The sequence below is a fragment of the Spodoptera frugiperda genome, chromosome 15 (genome assembly GCF_023101765.2).
Source record: "Spodoptera frugiperda isolate SF20-4 chromosome 15, AGI-APGP_CSIRO_Sfru_2.0, whole genome shotgun sequence".
In the NCBI taxonomy this organism is placed as follows: Eukaryota; Metazoa; Arthropoda; class Insecta; order Lepidoptera; family Noctuidae; genus Spodoptera; species Spodoptera frugiperda.
Window position 1 is genome coordinate 14,345,052 of NC_064226.1, and position 16,304 is coordinate 14,361,355.

The 16,304-nt window shown below is 36.0% G+C and overlaps 1 protein-coding gene across 2 annotated transcripts in view; it reads right to left on the minus strand.

Annotated features, from left to right (window-relative positions):
- The window catches only part of LOC118276112 (probable G-protein coupled receptor 158), a 138,697-nt gene that overhangs the window by 12,025 nt on the left and 110,368 nt on the right, over positions 1–16,304 (minus strand). The window contains exons 5-10 of one of the 2 annotated variants that reach the window (XM_050698643.1): positions 14,771–14,914; positions 13,537–13,737; positions 9,976–10,154; positions 7,880–8,094; positions 5,912–6,050; positions 3,156–3,261 (exon numbers count right to left, since the gene is read on the minus strand). In XM_050698643.1, coding sequence (XP_050554600.1) covers positions 3,156–3,261; positions 5,912–6,050; positions 7,880–8,094; positions 9,976–10,154; positions 13,537–13,737; positions 14,771–14,914 — 984 coding nt within the window. Of the gene's footprint in view, positions 1–3,146; positions 3,262–5,911; positions 6,051–7,879; positions 8,095–9,975; positions 10,155–13,536; positions 13,738–14,770; positions 14,915–16,304 lie in introns of both variants that reach the window. The other variant, XM_050698642.1, reaches the window with a different exon arrangement.

Sequence of the window (16,304 nt, forward strand, 5' to 3'; positions counted from 1 at the left end):
ACAAGTACTCCAAGTTTATTTTTAGAAGAAGGCAAGTCCTACTTTGGAAGCCTGTTCCAGATTGACGGATTCTTGTGAAGCTATTTGATCGAATAAGTGTTTAGTAGAACCGAAGGTTTAATTACTGGAGCGTAAAAGCAGGTAAGGTAGAATCAATTGTGCTTATGGTTCAATGACCTTACTTATTCGGTTTAGGTATCAAGGTACCGTTTTGTTGACAAAGGTCGGAAGCCATTTTGAAGCTGTTTGTTTAATACAATGAATTGTAATTGTTTGAAGGTGGTTTGCGTATTGGTAGATAAAGCTAAGGATTCATCTATCTAAGGGTGTGAATATGCTTTAATTCAGAGCTTGATCAAAGATCTTTACGATTAAAAGTGTAGTATTTTGGTATATAAAATATAGACAGGTGTCTTTATTTTATATTATTCTTTCCGAAATAGCCAATTCTTGACCAAAATTTATCGAAACCTGTCTAGTAGTTTAGGAGGGAACACAAAATTAAACTCTCCTATAGTCATATAAAGTACGTTACATTATTAATAAATACGGAACCCAACATAACATTCCGGAATCAGCAAAAAATCCAACCTCGGCTCCACTACTGAGATTCTGACGAAACAACTTACACGTTTAACAGTTTACCTGCCAATTGAAATTCTGTAGCAAAACTAATTTCGTTTCCAACTCCTGAGCAATCGGTTTAAAACTTTGTCCACTTTCATGATTCAATATAAAGTTTTACCGGTCTTTTTTTTCATTATAGATCCACCCTGTACGTGAGTGCTTACAAGGGGGAAAGTTAGAGTGTTAAGAGTTTAGAACTACTCTAGACTAAAGAGATACACTTGTTGAAGTAAATTAATTTAGAATTTTTCTTTGGGGATCTCTGTATTGCAACGTCCGATATTAAGTCAGGTAGGTGTGCAGTTTGTTTTGGTATTGCATGTAAGTTTATCTTTTGTGTCATTGTGAAATAATTGTCTTATACGAGTATCGTGGTCTTGGTTTGAATTTCTGGCTCAGATATTGTACAGAGTATCCGGAGCTGTAGACAACGTAACAGGATACCGAGGCTCCGGCTCAAAACAGGAGAAGGGACGGGGTGGTTTTTAGTCAGTAATAGTCTGACAATCTCTCTCACCTCGCCCAAGGTGAGAAAACCCATTGGATGACTTTTACCCTAGAAAAAGATATTGTATAGAGTACTGATTTAAATACCGATACATAACAATGGGCACATGACTGGACAAAATGTTCAACAAAACAGCACATTACTACACTTTCAAGTAATATCTTAATTTGGGAACACTGTATTTCGTTGTGCCATTTTTCACCCACTATACAATATTGGGAAAGTAATTTTGTTCCTACATGGAATGCAATACATGTCAAACGACGGACCTTGTACAAAAACGGTTACGTTACGTCATCGTAGGGGTTTTATGAAATTTTCCAGAAATATTGTTCTATTTTGGAGGCCAATCTGGTTGATTTTCCGCAAGAGCCACTTACATCAACAGGCTATACATGGCTACTGCTGACCAAAGGCCTTTTGCTCGTACGGAGAAGGTTTAAGCATTAATCGCTACGCTTGCTTGAACGGGTTGATGATTTGAAACTCATAATTAGAAATTATAAGCCCAGGTTTCCTCACGATATTTTCCTTCACCCTTCAGTGCCACTTACACAAAAGCTAAATAGACAAAACATTTGTTTGATTAACAGTTCAATAAGTTTAACAAAATAATTTTACTAGTATGAAGTTGAATGTAGTACCAGACATTCAAAGACCAACTTCTATACTACAAACAATAACAATTGGGAACCCTGTCGTTATAAATTAATATGTAAAACATTACCTATCTAACACCAAATACATGTGAAACAAAGTTTCATAAGATTGCAGTACTTTAGAAAACTTTGAACAGTATATTACGATTTCGTTAATTAGCAGCACTTGTAATAATATGTTTGGAACAAGAAAATTATATGTTCTATACTAGGAGTGCGACAAAACTTGGTTTGTTAAGGGCTTGGGTGTTTTGTGAACTATATGTATTGTGTATGCTGGTAAATAAATGTATTATTGTACTCGAATATATTATGTCTATGTTTTGTATGACCTAGACATATAATAATATTATATAGATGAGGTAACATACGCTGCCTTTTTATTCGAATTATCTCAAGTGCGATTGGTCGAGGAAAGTGCTATTGGACTTTGGTTTTAAAAACAAACTTCTCAAAATCATACAAGGTGTGCTATCCCTCTTTATCAACTTTTTTCTCAAAATCTCTCCTAACTTGCTGACCATTTTTTAACGTAGTGTCTAAGTAATCTGGGGCTGCGGACCGCCTAGCCAATTACCGGGCTAGAAAAGCAGAAATAGGAACGGGGTAGTATTTAGCAAATAAGAGGCTGACACTCTCTCTTGCTTCACCCTCTAAATTTTCAACCTCTAAAAAATGTCTCAGTAGAGTAAAAGTTCTCAATAAATAATTATATGACAAACATACAACACTTCAAGCCGGGTACACATTGGGTTATTCACAATCGTTGTAACATGTAACATATTGCTGAAGCACCGGAGTAGGTGTAGGCAGCACACAAGCTTGGGACTACTAGGTCATTAGGATTCCCTTCCATTTACATAAAGTTTTTAAGCCTAATATAATGTAAGTTGTTATTGTAGACGATAAGTGTACATATTAAAATTGTTTAAGCATTATTAAAGGAGATTATAAGTAAACTTCACCTAATCTAAACCCAGTCCATAGCAATTCTTTTCAATACAAAATCATTACTCGGCAATAGATTAAGTACTAAATAAATCTAAGTACGGCAGTAATAATATCATGTGAATTACAATTATATCAAAACCAAAATATGTTAAATTATAATACTCATTAATAGTCAAAGAGAAAAAAAAGTATTGTCTGTCTTTTTTGTATTTGATTATTTATTTACATTATAGAAAACAACACAACATTTCTACCCTAAACTATTATGTGTTCCCAAATTGGCACAGCAATCAACAATTTTTAACACCAAAAACATTACATAAAAAGGAGGGAACCCAGCCGTTAGTGCAGAACCACCACAAAGGTAAACATACATACATACAGTCTGACCGCAATCTTACCGTGCCTACCTTGCTCCCAAAGATGAAGCACAACAGAAGAGTCACAGTCAGTTGCGTGTGGCAGAAGAATATTATATACAGCAGGTCCGGGTTCGCAGGGGACTGGAGGAATAACCTGTAAAGAAGAATTTGTGTTAGAAAAGTTTGCTGTACTTAGAGAAGAAGAATTAGTTACTTGTAGAGGGAGATAGTTATATACTTCATCTTTGTCTTCCATATCATTTTACTTTTAAGTACTATTATCACCATCACTAAAAGTATTTATAAATACACCAGATATGAATATTCTGAACGTTTTTTCCACATAAGCTTGTAAAGTGGTAGTGTCGCTATTGTATAAATTTATAGTTAAATTAGCTTCTGCCAGCGGATAAATAGTTTATCACCCAAGTAGCCCATACTCTGCCAGTGTACATTAAAATTAAAATTAAAATTCTGCCATTAAAATTCGTTACGTAGTTTCAGTGTGATTGGTGAACAAACAATAAACATCCAAACAAACTTTCACATTAGTAATATTTGTGTGACATATAAGTATCTTCTATAACGACACAAAGAAACCTTTCCACTTCTTTACTACAGTCTTTAATAAAAAAACCTCATAACCTTTTAGCACAAAAGAAAACCCGACATGCACGTTGCACAGTAACCTACTTCCGATAGCCCTGACTATAAGCAGCGCCATCAAAACTTTACCCATTCGCAGATTGCGGGGAAAGAATCCAACTTGCAACTGACATTTAAAAGTGCACCGGAACTTGGCAAGAAATAACTTCTCATAACACAATCATTGTTTCACTTGGTTCTCGTGTAATATCAAGAACTTTGTCGACGTCGACTCCAACTTGATTTACGTCGGTAACATTTTAAGAATAATAATTGTAGTATGTTGCAATTTTCTTGGCTTTTGTATGTAGTCTTTATTCTGTTTGGTTTGGCTTATTGAATTCTGTTGCGATTTTATTTTAACCGACTTCAAAAAAGGAGGAGGTACTACGTTCGAATGTTTGTTTTTTTTTATTTGTTTACCGATTACTTCTCTAATTGTGTGGGCGTTTGTGTTCAAGTAGTTACACTCCCGAGTGGGTTCCATTTTCACCATGTCAGGATCTGATGATGGAATCTGACAGGAACAGTTATATTTTTCATTGAAGATTTATAAACACTACAATTTAATAAGGGTCTCTGGAGCTAATTTGTATACTTCTAGTTTATAAGATAGAGAGAGCACATGGCTTTACTTCTTATCATGTTGTTTATATCTATTTATGTTTGTCTAGGATGTCGTTTTATAATCCTTGAAGAGCTCTTAAAGCTACGTATCGGTTACATTAATCTCAATTTAAATCCAACGTAGTCCAAGTAAGAGTAAGCTTTACATAAACAACTACTGATTTCTTAAACCATTAAAATTACTTCTACCATTGGAAGAAATCTCTGCAATCTAAATCAAACATGAACGAAGGCTACTTTAAATCAATTCCATTTCTATAATGACGACTTCTAACCAAGAATTACGTGCTATTTTAAAAGTCTAGTCTATCTCATACATTTTGATTATCAAATTTGGAAAGGCGCTTGCCTAAATCCATTGATCCCTGAAATTATATTTACGAGGGTACTATCTAGGGATCTAGGACCTTCGATCTATTGAGATACCCTATCCATGACCTACGTTATTCAAGGACTTAATTTTCATAAAGTATGACGGTTGAATACAGTCACTTATTCTAGGAACCCACTTTATTTCACATCTTTTAGCCTTTATTCGCACGTAAATTACCACAGAAAGAGAATTGGATATGTTCAAGAGTTTGTTCTTGAAGGCTTTTAATAAATTTCTCTTGAAATAAATCCTTGTGAGATGTAAATTGAGTGTAATAAACGTCTATTGTGAGCTAATAACCTGATTGAGTATTGAATATGAGTGATACTTTAGCTATAGATGTGTTCTCAAACGATTTCAATTTTCTTCTTTCTGTTACAAAGACATCATTTATGAGAGTCTCTCGTATGAAATGCTGAACGTGTTTCTTTCGAAATATATCTGCTTTCAAGGTTATTTCAATTGTTTTGTAAGTAGCGTATTTACTGTAGAAAAAGATAATGGAGCTAGCTTGTGATCGGGTATTTTATTCATGTCAGCCAAGAATTACAAATTCATTGAATCAGCGAATTGTTTTTTGGCATACGTCTATCTAGTTTTCATTGACACATTTTTAATTTTATCCCTGAAGACAAAAAGTTCAAAATGCCGTGTCCCGTACATGTTTAATTAAGTATATTCTAATTAAAAGTTTGCACAGCCTCCATATTAATATGGTATTTGTATATTGCATCAAAGTACATGTATCCTCAGTGAAATAAATTGGTTGTGCCAGGAGCGAGTTTGCCACAATAGTTTAATGAGTTCCGGCCTCGTAAACTTTCTGTCGTTAGAGCCCTAACCTTCGCCAACTACCTCGCTTCTAAAATTTGTACAAAATTATTAGGTACTTGTATTCATAAAGAAGTTTTAAGTTATCTCTATTAATATTTGATGTTATTATTTGTTTATATACTTTCTAGTAAAATAGAAGACATAGTATCTAATAAAAAGCCGATAAACTGGTAAAAGGACTCTTAACAGAATAATTCATGTTAGTAAGAAATCGTATATTTGTATATTTTACGCTGAATTTAAAACTTTTCATCACATTTCAGAAATTATAATTTACTTACTATTAGAGCAAACATATAAACAAGAGAGAAAGAGACAGACTTACATGGATATATTGAGGAAGACAGAGAGAAGGAATTCGTTGTATATCGCCATGGAGATGAAGCGGCTCTCGTTGAACTCGGAGGGCGCCTTCCGCACCATGATGCAGAGTCTAATGCCCCACACTAGGAATATTACTTCCACTGCAGGACAGACAAATGATAATTCTATTATTACTTTCTGAAAGACGTAATTATTAAATACATTATTATGATATCGGCTAGATTCTACTCAGTAGCAGCGCGACAATCGCCGCATCGTGTGTCGCGGAATGCTGCTCATGAATATGCGCCTCTAGCATGGCTTGAAACTAGTCGAGTTCTTCGTCAAACAGTTACGTGAGTAAGCTGATAACATAATAATTAATTCAGAAAAATGGTATTAATTTTTAGATTAGTTAATAAGTTTGGTCACAGGTGCCTACATCACAAACACTTGATGTCCATCCCAAAAACTTATTGGGAAATAGCCAAAATAACTGAACTGAATCTGATTATAGGTGTAGTACATTGTTCCCACATTATTAAACCAACGAAACAATGTAAAGGAGAATAGTATTGTGAACCTGATTGGAAAAGAGTAACCTATGGAGTTTTGCTTGTGTTCTTCTCCATAGATATCTACACTTTGGAACGAGCGAGCTTCACTGCAATATTGACCGACAGACAAACATTTTTATTATATCATATTTACTTTCGGTCTATCAATAATTATATCAATAATTTTGATTTTGACTTTGTAAACAAAAATTTCATAGTAGATTTTTGTGATTTACTAAAATACAAAAAATAATACATTAATAAAAAAATTAAATAGTTACAAGAACACAAGGCAAACTATCTCAGCAGTAAACTTACTGCAACAAACTCTTGGACGTCAAACAATATAATTTATTATTTTAACAACTTTTCCACTTATTAATTTGTTCTGACGGTTTAGTCGCCAGTGTTGGCGCCTTTAATTGTAACGTCTTCCAACTTGGCTTTTAGGGTTAGTTCACACCGAGACGCGACGCGACAACGCGACCAATGCTGGATGAGGCTAGTGAACCGACCGACCAATTCGCACACGTCGCTGTCGTGTGAAATTTAAACATAATAAGCATTCATGGAGATGGAAGAAAATTACCAAATAAAATATTCACAAGAAGTGTGCTGTTAAACCCCTTATGTATCATAAGTGTGGGAGAGCCATGCTTCGACACGAATGGGCCGGCTCGATCATAATGATACCACGGCCTCACAGAAAACGGACGTGAAACAACGCTAACATTGTGTTTCGATGTTTGAGTGAGGTTACTAGAGGCCCAATCTTCTTATTCTCCGATTCTCCAATAACCTTCAAATTCCTAACCCCCAAAAGGTAGGCAACGCACTTGTAACACCTCTGGTGTTTCGTGTGTCCATGGGCGGCAGCGATTGCTTACCATCAGGTGATCAGACTGCTGGTTTACCGACTTATACCATAAAAAATGTATTTTGAACAACGCTCTTTTAAAGCTGCGGGCAGTGTCGCGTCGCCTCTCGTTGTGACCTGACCCTTACTCCTGGGAGACTTGTAAAGGAAATAATGTTTACAGAGTACAAAGTGCATTCATCTTGGTTTGGACTTCATTAAATTTGTAAGAAGCTAAACTTAATTATAAAGGGGGTTTGTTTTAAGTGATGTCTCTAGAGTTCGAGATGCATTTAATAATAGCTGCTGGTCTTTGCAGGCTGTTTCAAAAGTATATTTCCAGTGTAATAAGAACGAAATATTTTGTTTTACAGATTCAGATTATGTCTACAAACATGTCAAACGGCTAAAGTGAGATGAAGATATTGTTCTTTGACTGTCGATGGTAAAACAATAAAGCAATAGGGTTTGTATGCACAGGGCTACTACAAGTCCAAAGACGCCTAATACGTGTGATACTAAGAACAATAATAATTGTTTACGAACCTTTTTTTTAATTCAAAATTTTTATACTCACACGTAGTAAAAGAATGGTCCCACCAGTCGGTGTTACACAAATACGCTTTCAGGTCATCCTTAGTTCTCCCAACTATGACGGCAGGTGGCGCCACCAGCGTGCGTATGGCCAGCAACACACATGCCACGCCGACAATCACTCCGATCCGACGAAGGAGGTACATGTCCGATATCTTCACTGCTTTTGCTGACCGTACTTGGAATATGACTGATATCCTGGTGGAAGAAGATTGTGTTGTTAGTTCAAAATGTATTTAAAAGACATAATTAGGTTATACAGTTAACTTTTGTTGCAGTTGCTGTTCGATGTTTACTCGATTTCAAGTTACTCATGGTTAGAGGCTCCGAGCGTGACTTGAAATGAGTCGAGTGACCCGCTTTGTAAAGTATTTTTTTAAAAGAGTATTTATTCTCTTATTATTTGGGAACATTGTTAAGTAGAATGCATAGTTACGTAGGTAGCTCATTAGTACATCAATACACCTAACATCTTTAATTACATAATGAATTCAGATTTAGATACAACTTAATCCTATATATCTCCCATCCCTTTCCCTCTCACACAAACACACGAGATAGCATAAACACAATTCCATATAATGTATGCACGATCAGTTCTCAAGAAAACAAATCTTATTATGCAGACGTCAGTATCAAGTAGATTATCATTAATTCGTCCTGTAAACAGATTCCCTTTATTTACGCATCTCAAAAGAGGGTCCCGAAATTTAAAAGACAACTTGATACTTATCTTGACAAGAATACAATTTCATTTCACCGGCATCTAATTAAAAGAAACTTGATCGCAATCTAAAAAGTTCAAGCCCAATTATATACTTGGAATGAGTCTCAGATTGAAGATTTAGAAAAAGTTGTTGATGTCAAATATATTAAAGAAGCTTATCATGTTTCGGAGGGTAATAAATTGCTTCTACGAAAAAGATTTCTTATTTTTTCATGTACCTAATAAGAATAAAAGTTCCAAAAAATTCAATATGTTACATGTTTGATTGGATACAAATTCATTCTTGTTTAATATTATGTGACTAAGGCAGATGATTGACTTGAAAATAATGATTAAACTTCGAATAGATATTTAGGTAAGGAACATTAACTACTAGAATTTTTTTAATTGTATTTAATATCTTTTTTTTCAAACGTTGCCCCACATTAGGATTTTCTCCTGTGTCCTAGTGGGTGCGTTTACAAACATATAATTTCACATGCACATGACACTGACTTGAAACAACAATTTGTGGATCACCCAAAGAGTTGCTCCGTGCAGGAATCGAACCCGCTACACGTTGCACGGCAGCCAGTTGCCCAGCCACAGCACCAACCGTGCAGTCACAATTACGCAAGTGTCCCTACGGGAAATGATACGGCATTATTATTGTAGTAGCTAATATCCATTTATCAAATCAAATATTTACCCATAATTACTTTTAATTGTATTAGCTTCAACTTAAACATGAAAATTAGCTCGCAACACAAAATTCAACACAAACTGATTCCAATCTAAATTAAACAAATTAATAACTTCATTCGCTTTACACTGATGGAAAAACAAAATTGAATTTTGAACTCCAAATTGAAATACCAACGTGGTATAGAATACAGTAGGTAGGTATATTTGTGTGACCCTAGGAGAATTGAGGGTCCTATTTCAAGGACCCTGCCCTAATTCCAAGCTTAATAACGGTCCACTGGATTTTTGTGATACCTGTATGAATAATTAGGTCTGTCAAAAGTTTATGACCTTCGGTTCAGATAAGTGGATTCAACTCTCGTGTTCTGGTCGGATGATAAACACATTCGGTAGTGGATTTTGAGTTTCGGTTGAAGCTTATGCCGTGTACCATGTATTGAACTTGATACAGTTTGAGTAATTAAGCTACTTTTGGCTTCGATTCAGATTAATAATACTTGCACAATAAATTATTAATTTTAATTCCGCTTGTAGTATAGTAGATTGTTAGTGTAGTATGGATTTCCGAAAAGTAACGCCTGACTCTATTCTATAGAATTATATCTCAAGTGAGACATTATGGGCACATTTAATTTTCTATATCAATCTTATACCAGCTATCTATTTACCTCCAAGTCTTCAACATGAGAGCTCCATAAGTGAGGCAGAACCCGACCTCCCGCAGCCAGACTCTTGCAGTGCAGGTGAAGACAGTGGGTCTTCCATACATGACGAGAGTGGTGCAGTAGATGAGGAGAGCTCCCAGGACAATCACCCTGAGGAGTGCTGGACTTGCTGCCCTCACAACCTAGGAACATAGATAAATGAAGATGTAGTAAATTGTGGCAGAGCCATGCTTCGGCACGATTAATAGGAGTGATACCACGGCTTCCCCGAAAACCGACGTGAAACAACACTTATGTTGTGTTTCGTTAAGCAAGTGAGGTTAATGGAGGCCCAATTAACTCCCCGTCCCCTTTCCAATCGTTCGATCGCCAACAACCCTTAAATTCCTAACCCCCAAAAGGCCGGCACCGCACTTGTAATGCGTCTTATGTTTTAGGTATTCATAGGCGGCGGCGATCAGCTTACCATCAGGTAATCCGTTTGATCGTTTACCGGCGTATACCAGAAAAACTGAGATTATAATATGTTTGTATAGTTCATTTAACTTTGAAATTGATTGACTTGAAGACTAACTTACTTTATTTATTTTTAGCCGTCTACTTAGAACTTACTAACAAGAAAACTGGCGAAACTTACTATTAGTTTCTAGAGGCAAGAAATAAAAAGAAGTCTAAACATTTGTTTCGAAAAGTTTTTGGAATAAATACCTAAATTCCCGTTGACAGCGTGGTTATTTGATCGATAGCCTAGCATGATGGATGGTTTGGAAAAAAAGGACGCAACGAAATATTGATGTGGTCTATTGTTATATTCTTTTTTCGTGTTTTGCGTACAGTTGAGGTTTTGAATCTGGGAGAATTACTTCTAAAGCAGATGTCGGTTGATTAATTGACACCACCTCATATTAATGACCTTAATTTTCATTGTCTCTTTGTCGTATCCATTTTTAACTGCATTATGTACAACGTCGGTTATATTTTTGTTTCTTTCAACCGTTTAGTTCAAGGTCATCCCGTTCTTCTGGCATTCTTTCCCCCTACTTTGAAATGTCACATTAAGTCTTTGATAAAACCTGCCGTATTTAAATTGCCCTCAAAAACTGCGACCGTCACTGTACATAGCATGCAAGGTCAAACTAGATATGAGTGTTTCAACTTGTATCTGCATAGGAATTCGGTGAGATTTCGGATAGCCGAACGAAATACGATGCGGCTGTACTGTAAGTAGGATCATAATTTTTAGCTAAACTACCTTGTTTTGTTCGTGGAAAAGACTGTAGTGGGTACAGAAGTGGTGTTCTAAATGTTCAGAATGGGTGTGCGATTTGCAAAATTTTGTACATCGCTTTAGAAACTTGTTTTAGTGTGCAATGGTTCGTTGGTTCCTGATCTTTTTTGCTCGTTATGCTTATAGCTGTACGTGCACTGAATGTTTTGTTTTTGTACGTGACTTCTAGAATTGTAACTACATAGAATGACTTTAGGCAAAAAGTATTTCAAAGATAAGGGTGCTTTTCTACTAAAGATGTAATAGCTAATTTGTAAAACTATGTGACCGTTTCCACCGATACTAAGCTATGTAGCTGTATGACGAAGATGCACGTCTTGAGCATGCGATGTATCGATAGTAGGGAAGCCATCCATAGCACGCATCTTTCCACATAAAAAACATAGCTTAGCTGAATCTGTTCCTACCAGTGCTAAGTTATGTGTCCAATAGACATGTAATATACACAGCATAGTACATGTCTATTGGAATACCACTCACCCCGAAAACCAACAGTATATAGTAGCATGCATTAACTAAGACAATATTACTCAAGGACGCGATAAAGACATTCAAAATTATTCCGCAACGCTAAATATATTATACGTAGGTACCTACAACTTACTATAAAGTACACACAACCAAGATCACACGGTACAAGCAAAACTAAATTCAAGATATTGATTGAGCAGGTTAGCAAACATTATGAATACTGATTACGTCAGTAGCTATTTGATAAGTTACCGTGTTATTACTCGAAGGCAGGATCGCGATTTCTGGGTAAATCTGATGTATTAATTGGAAACACACCTGATCCTTATGAGATGGCAAGAAATACGTTTTCAATATAATATTAGGTGGTTTTAAAATCTGTGGATTCGTTGTTTGTGTTATTTTTCACATCTTTGACGTGTTTAATTGATAACAAGACAAAAGCCTTAAGTGAAAAGTAAAATTATACTCGGGATCTCTAGTCTTAAAATATCTTCACGAAACTGTAAACCAACTGTTATTTAAACCAGGAACTAACTGAAATTTTTCACGCGACAATATGTTAAAAATCAAATAATTTCGTGTCGCATCCCCACTGCATTATCTTTTATAGCGACCCTACTTACTTCATCGAAAAGTAATTAATCATCGAGACCAAAGATTATGATGTTCCTTTGTCCTGTCCGGGAATCATCTGACACCCTACCAATTACTACCTTCAATTCTTCGTCACAGCCTCATCAATTTTTATCCCCTTTCTTCTTCAAGTTACACCCCCTTCCCCCCATAATACATTAATCAAGGACGCTATAACCCTCAGCTATTAGTCTCTGTCAAAATCATAATAAGTTTTCCCGTGATGTGATTGCGCCAGACATTGTGTATGTTGTTCGCAATTAATTAGTGTTTGCTATAGACATTGGGGATTAGTTCACCTTGGATCTGGTGTTGACGCTTTTAGTAGGTATATTTCAGTTATAGGATGTTGTAAATTGGTATTCTAAATAGCATTCTAAGTCTGGGAGAACTATGTTTCGGCACGAATGGGTCGGCTCGACCGGAGTAATACCACGGCCTTAGAAAACCCACGTGAAACAGCGCTTGCGTTGTTTTTCATTATGTGTTCCCAATCCCCAATAATACTTAAATTCCGAACCCCCAAGACGCAAAGCACTAGTAACGAGTCTGGTGTTTCGGGTATCCATGGGCGTTGGCGATAGCTTACCATCAGGTTACTACATAACATAGGCTGCTGGTAAGATTTTATCAACTAAACACAATTTCAAAATCCTTTGAAAATCAAAACCTCTGTCATATTACTGGTGTAATAGAGTTGAGCTTCATGTTTCACTTTGGAACATTTCGACTGACAATTACATATCATGTTGGAATACGTATCGGAACCAAGTCAATATCGTGATATTATACTTTGACATACAGTGTGAAAAGCCAGATGTAGAAAATACATAAGCAACGAGTGTGTATGACGGGTGAACGTGGAGGAAGCTACAAAAGCATGTGAGGTTTATAGTAGATAGCACTTTGTAGATAACTTCATATTAAAACATGTGTTGTAAAGACCATCTCAAAAACAAAATCTACCACTCTAAGACTAAATCTGACGCCAAAGAAAAAAAAAACAAAATTAAAAAGAAGCAAAACACGGTTTAATTAAACGTCAAGATCAAATCTGTTACTAAGCGGGCAATTATTCAACAGGATTGTCTACATAATTCTAGAGGCTTATATTCAAACTGCCGGCCACAAAGGCCACAATGAATACTTATAAATAAAGAAATACTTACCCTGACATGTCCATACTTGATGGTGAAGTAGACGATGAACGGCAGACAAGAGATGACCAAGCAGGCGAGAGCGAAGATGGTGGTCCGGACGACCCAGTTGAGGGCTGCCACGCAAGGAGATCCATCATTGCAGGCTTCGCAGCCTTCAGCACAGGGGAGGCACTCGTAGGCATCCGGGAGAGAGTATAGACTGGGTTGGAGCTGTATGGAAAGAATAGATTTTAAAGAAGATGTATCATTAGAACTTGAGACGGGATATTTACCATGTTAAATATCCCGCGCGCGCGCGCGTGTGTGTGTGTGTGTGTATGTGTGTATGTGTGTGTGTGTGTGTGTGTGTGTGTGTGTGTGTGTGTGTGTGTGTGTGTGTGTGTAAATATTCCGTTTTAAGTTCTAATGATAGTGGTAATGACCCCATGGTCTATAAGTTTTTAAACTGATGTCAGTTTAACAGCTTATGTGTGCTTTTGTGATTGACAACTCAACGCATTTGAGACTCGTCTGGAGTAGCGGGTGTCCATGGTTGGCGCTGATTGATTACCATCAGGTAATCCGCCTGCTCGTTTGCGTTAGTAAAAAGATAAACACACTTTCGCATATTTAATATTACCAAGGATTTTAACAAACTAATTCAATATTGTGTTAAAATATAATAGAATTTTAAAATAATGAAGTCTTCATACGTTTCAAATAAAGCGAATTAGGTCCCTTTTATGCCTATGCTAATCCAGTTTATTTTGCTATTATATTTTAGAGGGCTTGAAAAAATACGTCGGTCTATGTAGACTAATGAATACTAATGTAATTTTATTACACTGTTAATACGCTTTAGTACAAATTATAAAACACTTTCGTAATCACCATTATTCTTTGAAGGGTAAGTACATAATGGTTTCGAAATTTCGTATTGTCGTATCGTCTCGCCTTTTCTCCCTGAAGGGGTAGGCAGAGGTGCACATAATGGCACGTAATGCTACAGTACAATGTACACCCACTTTTTACCGTTAGTGTAATAAGTTCCATGTAATAGAGGGTGAGCCTATTGCCATATACTAGACACAATTGAGAAATGTTCGAAAAACTGAAAAAAGCTCAGTAATATTTTGCCCGACCCGGGAATCGAACCCGAGACCCCTTGCACGGCAGTCGTACTTGCTACCACTCGGTCAACGAAGCAGCTAAAAGAAATATTAAAAACATTTTTTTTAATCTGTATCTATTTTTAAAATCTTACCAGCAAATGTTTCTCGTACTCTTCTTCGATGTCACTGCCATTGTAGAAGCGGCTGTCAGCTGTGGTGTTGGGGAAGTAGAACCCTCTGCGACACGTGCATCGATAGGAACCACGGCGAAACCCCAAACCGGGTACTGGGACACACTGTAACAAACGAAACATAACATTAACATTTTATAAGATTTGAAACTGACATGGTCACTAGTAATATTATGAGAACTTAAAAAAGGGATATTTACCATGTTTATTAGTTTTTGTGAATTTCCAATATTTTAGCACTATTACAAGCGCCATGATCACGGATGAACTTGAAAATATGCGGGTGTATGTTTATGTGCAAAGAAATCTGTCTGCTCATAAAGAAATATCGGAAACTCATAAAAACTAATAAACAAGGTAAATATTCCGTTTTAAGTTCTAATGATGAAACATATATTTTAAACTTTAAATTGCATATCAAATAAGTACCTAATATATAAAAAAAATATGTTAAACAGTATTAATTTATATTATCTGGATCATCAAGAGTAATAGTGTGTACCTAAAATCTGATTCATCTGACGTCAGAAAGGGGACGAAATTCCAATTACTTTTGACCCAAACAAACAGGTCAAGCTAAGTAAAACCGTTTAATAATAAACATTTTCAGGTAAAATAATAATAACATGCCCTTCAAAGTAATACCTGTAGTAATTTTTCATCATTTCATTTACAGAGTAACTGCTGATATTACACATTGTTTAGTATCTATTTGTGTCTAATAAGAACCGGAGTGATACCACGGCTTTACAGAAAACCGACATGAAACAACTTGCGTTGTGTGAGTGAGGTTACCGGAGGTCTAAATTCCAATCCCAATCTTCCCGATCTCCGATTTCCCAACAACCTTTAAATTCCTAACCCCTAAAAGGCTGGCAACGCACTTGTAATGCTTCTGGCGTTTCAAGTGGCCATGGGCGGCGGCAGCTTACCATCAGGTGATCCGCCTGCTTATTTACGGGCTTATTCCTTATGGAATAAAAAACATAAGGCTCACTTTTCAATGTACGAAATTAGGTAGAAAACTCCTGATGAAAATGCTTTTATAGATGGTGCTTTTCAAAATTAGGTACCGTAAATAACAGGCATAAATTAACGCTTCTCAATGTATGGGCGTTAAAACAGAAACTGGTCCCGACAAACAAAATTTATAGGACGCTAAAATATCGCTTATTTTGGATAGTACAGATAAATAAACCTTTTATACGGGCTTTTTGTTATCTCATTTTGTGTAATTTATAATAGACCTTTACAATTTCTATCTTTTCTCAGTGACCATCTGGAAATCTACTCTTTATTCTAATATGGCTTCACAAATGGTATGACAATAATATTATGTCCGACAGTTCAAATAACAATATTATTGCTTAACTGTGTGTGCATACCTATATCTGTAAAAGCCTTCAGGACAAAATACACAACCTATATTATCACACAACAAATAAACACTGCAGTTATTCTCATAGCTTTTATTATTAGGAAACCAAATAAAGAT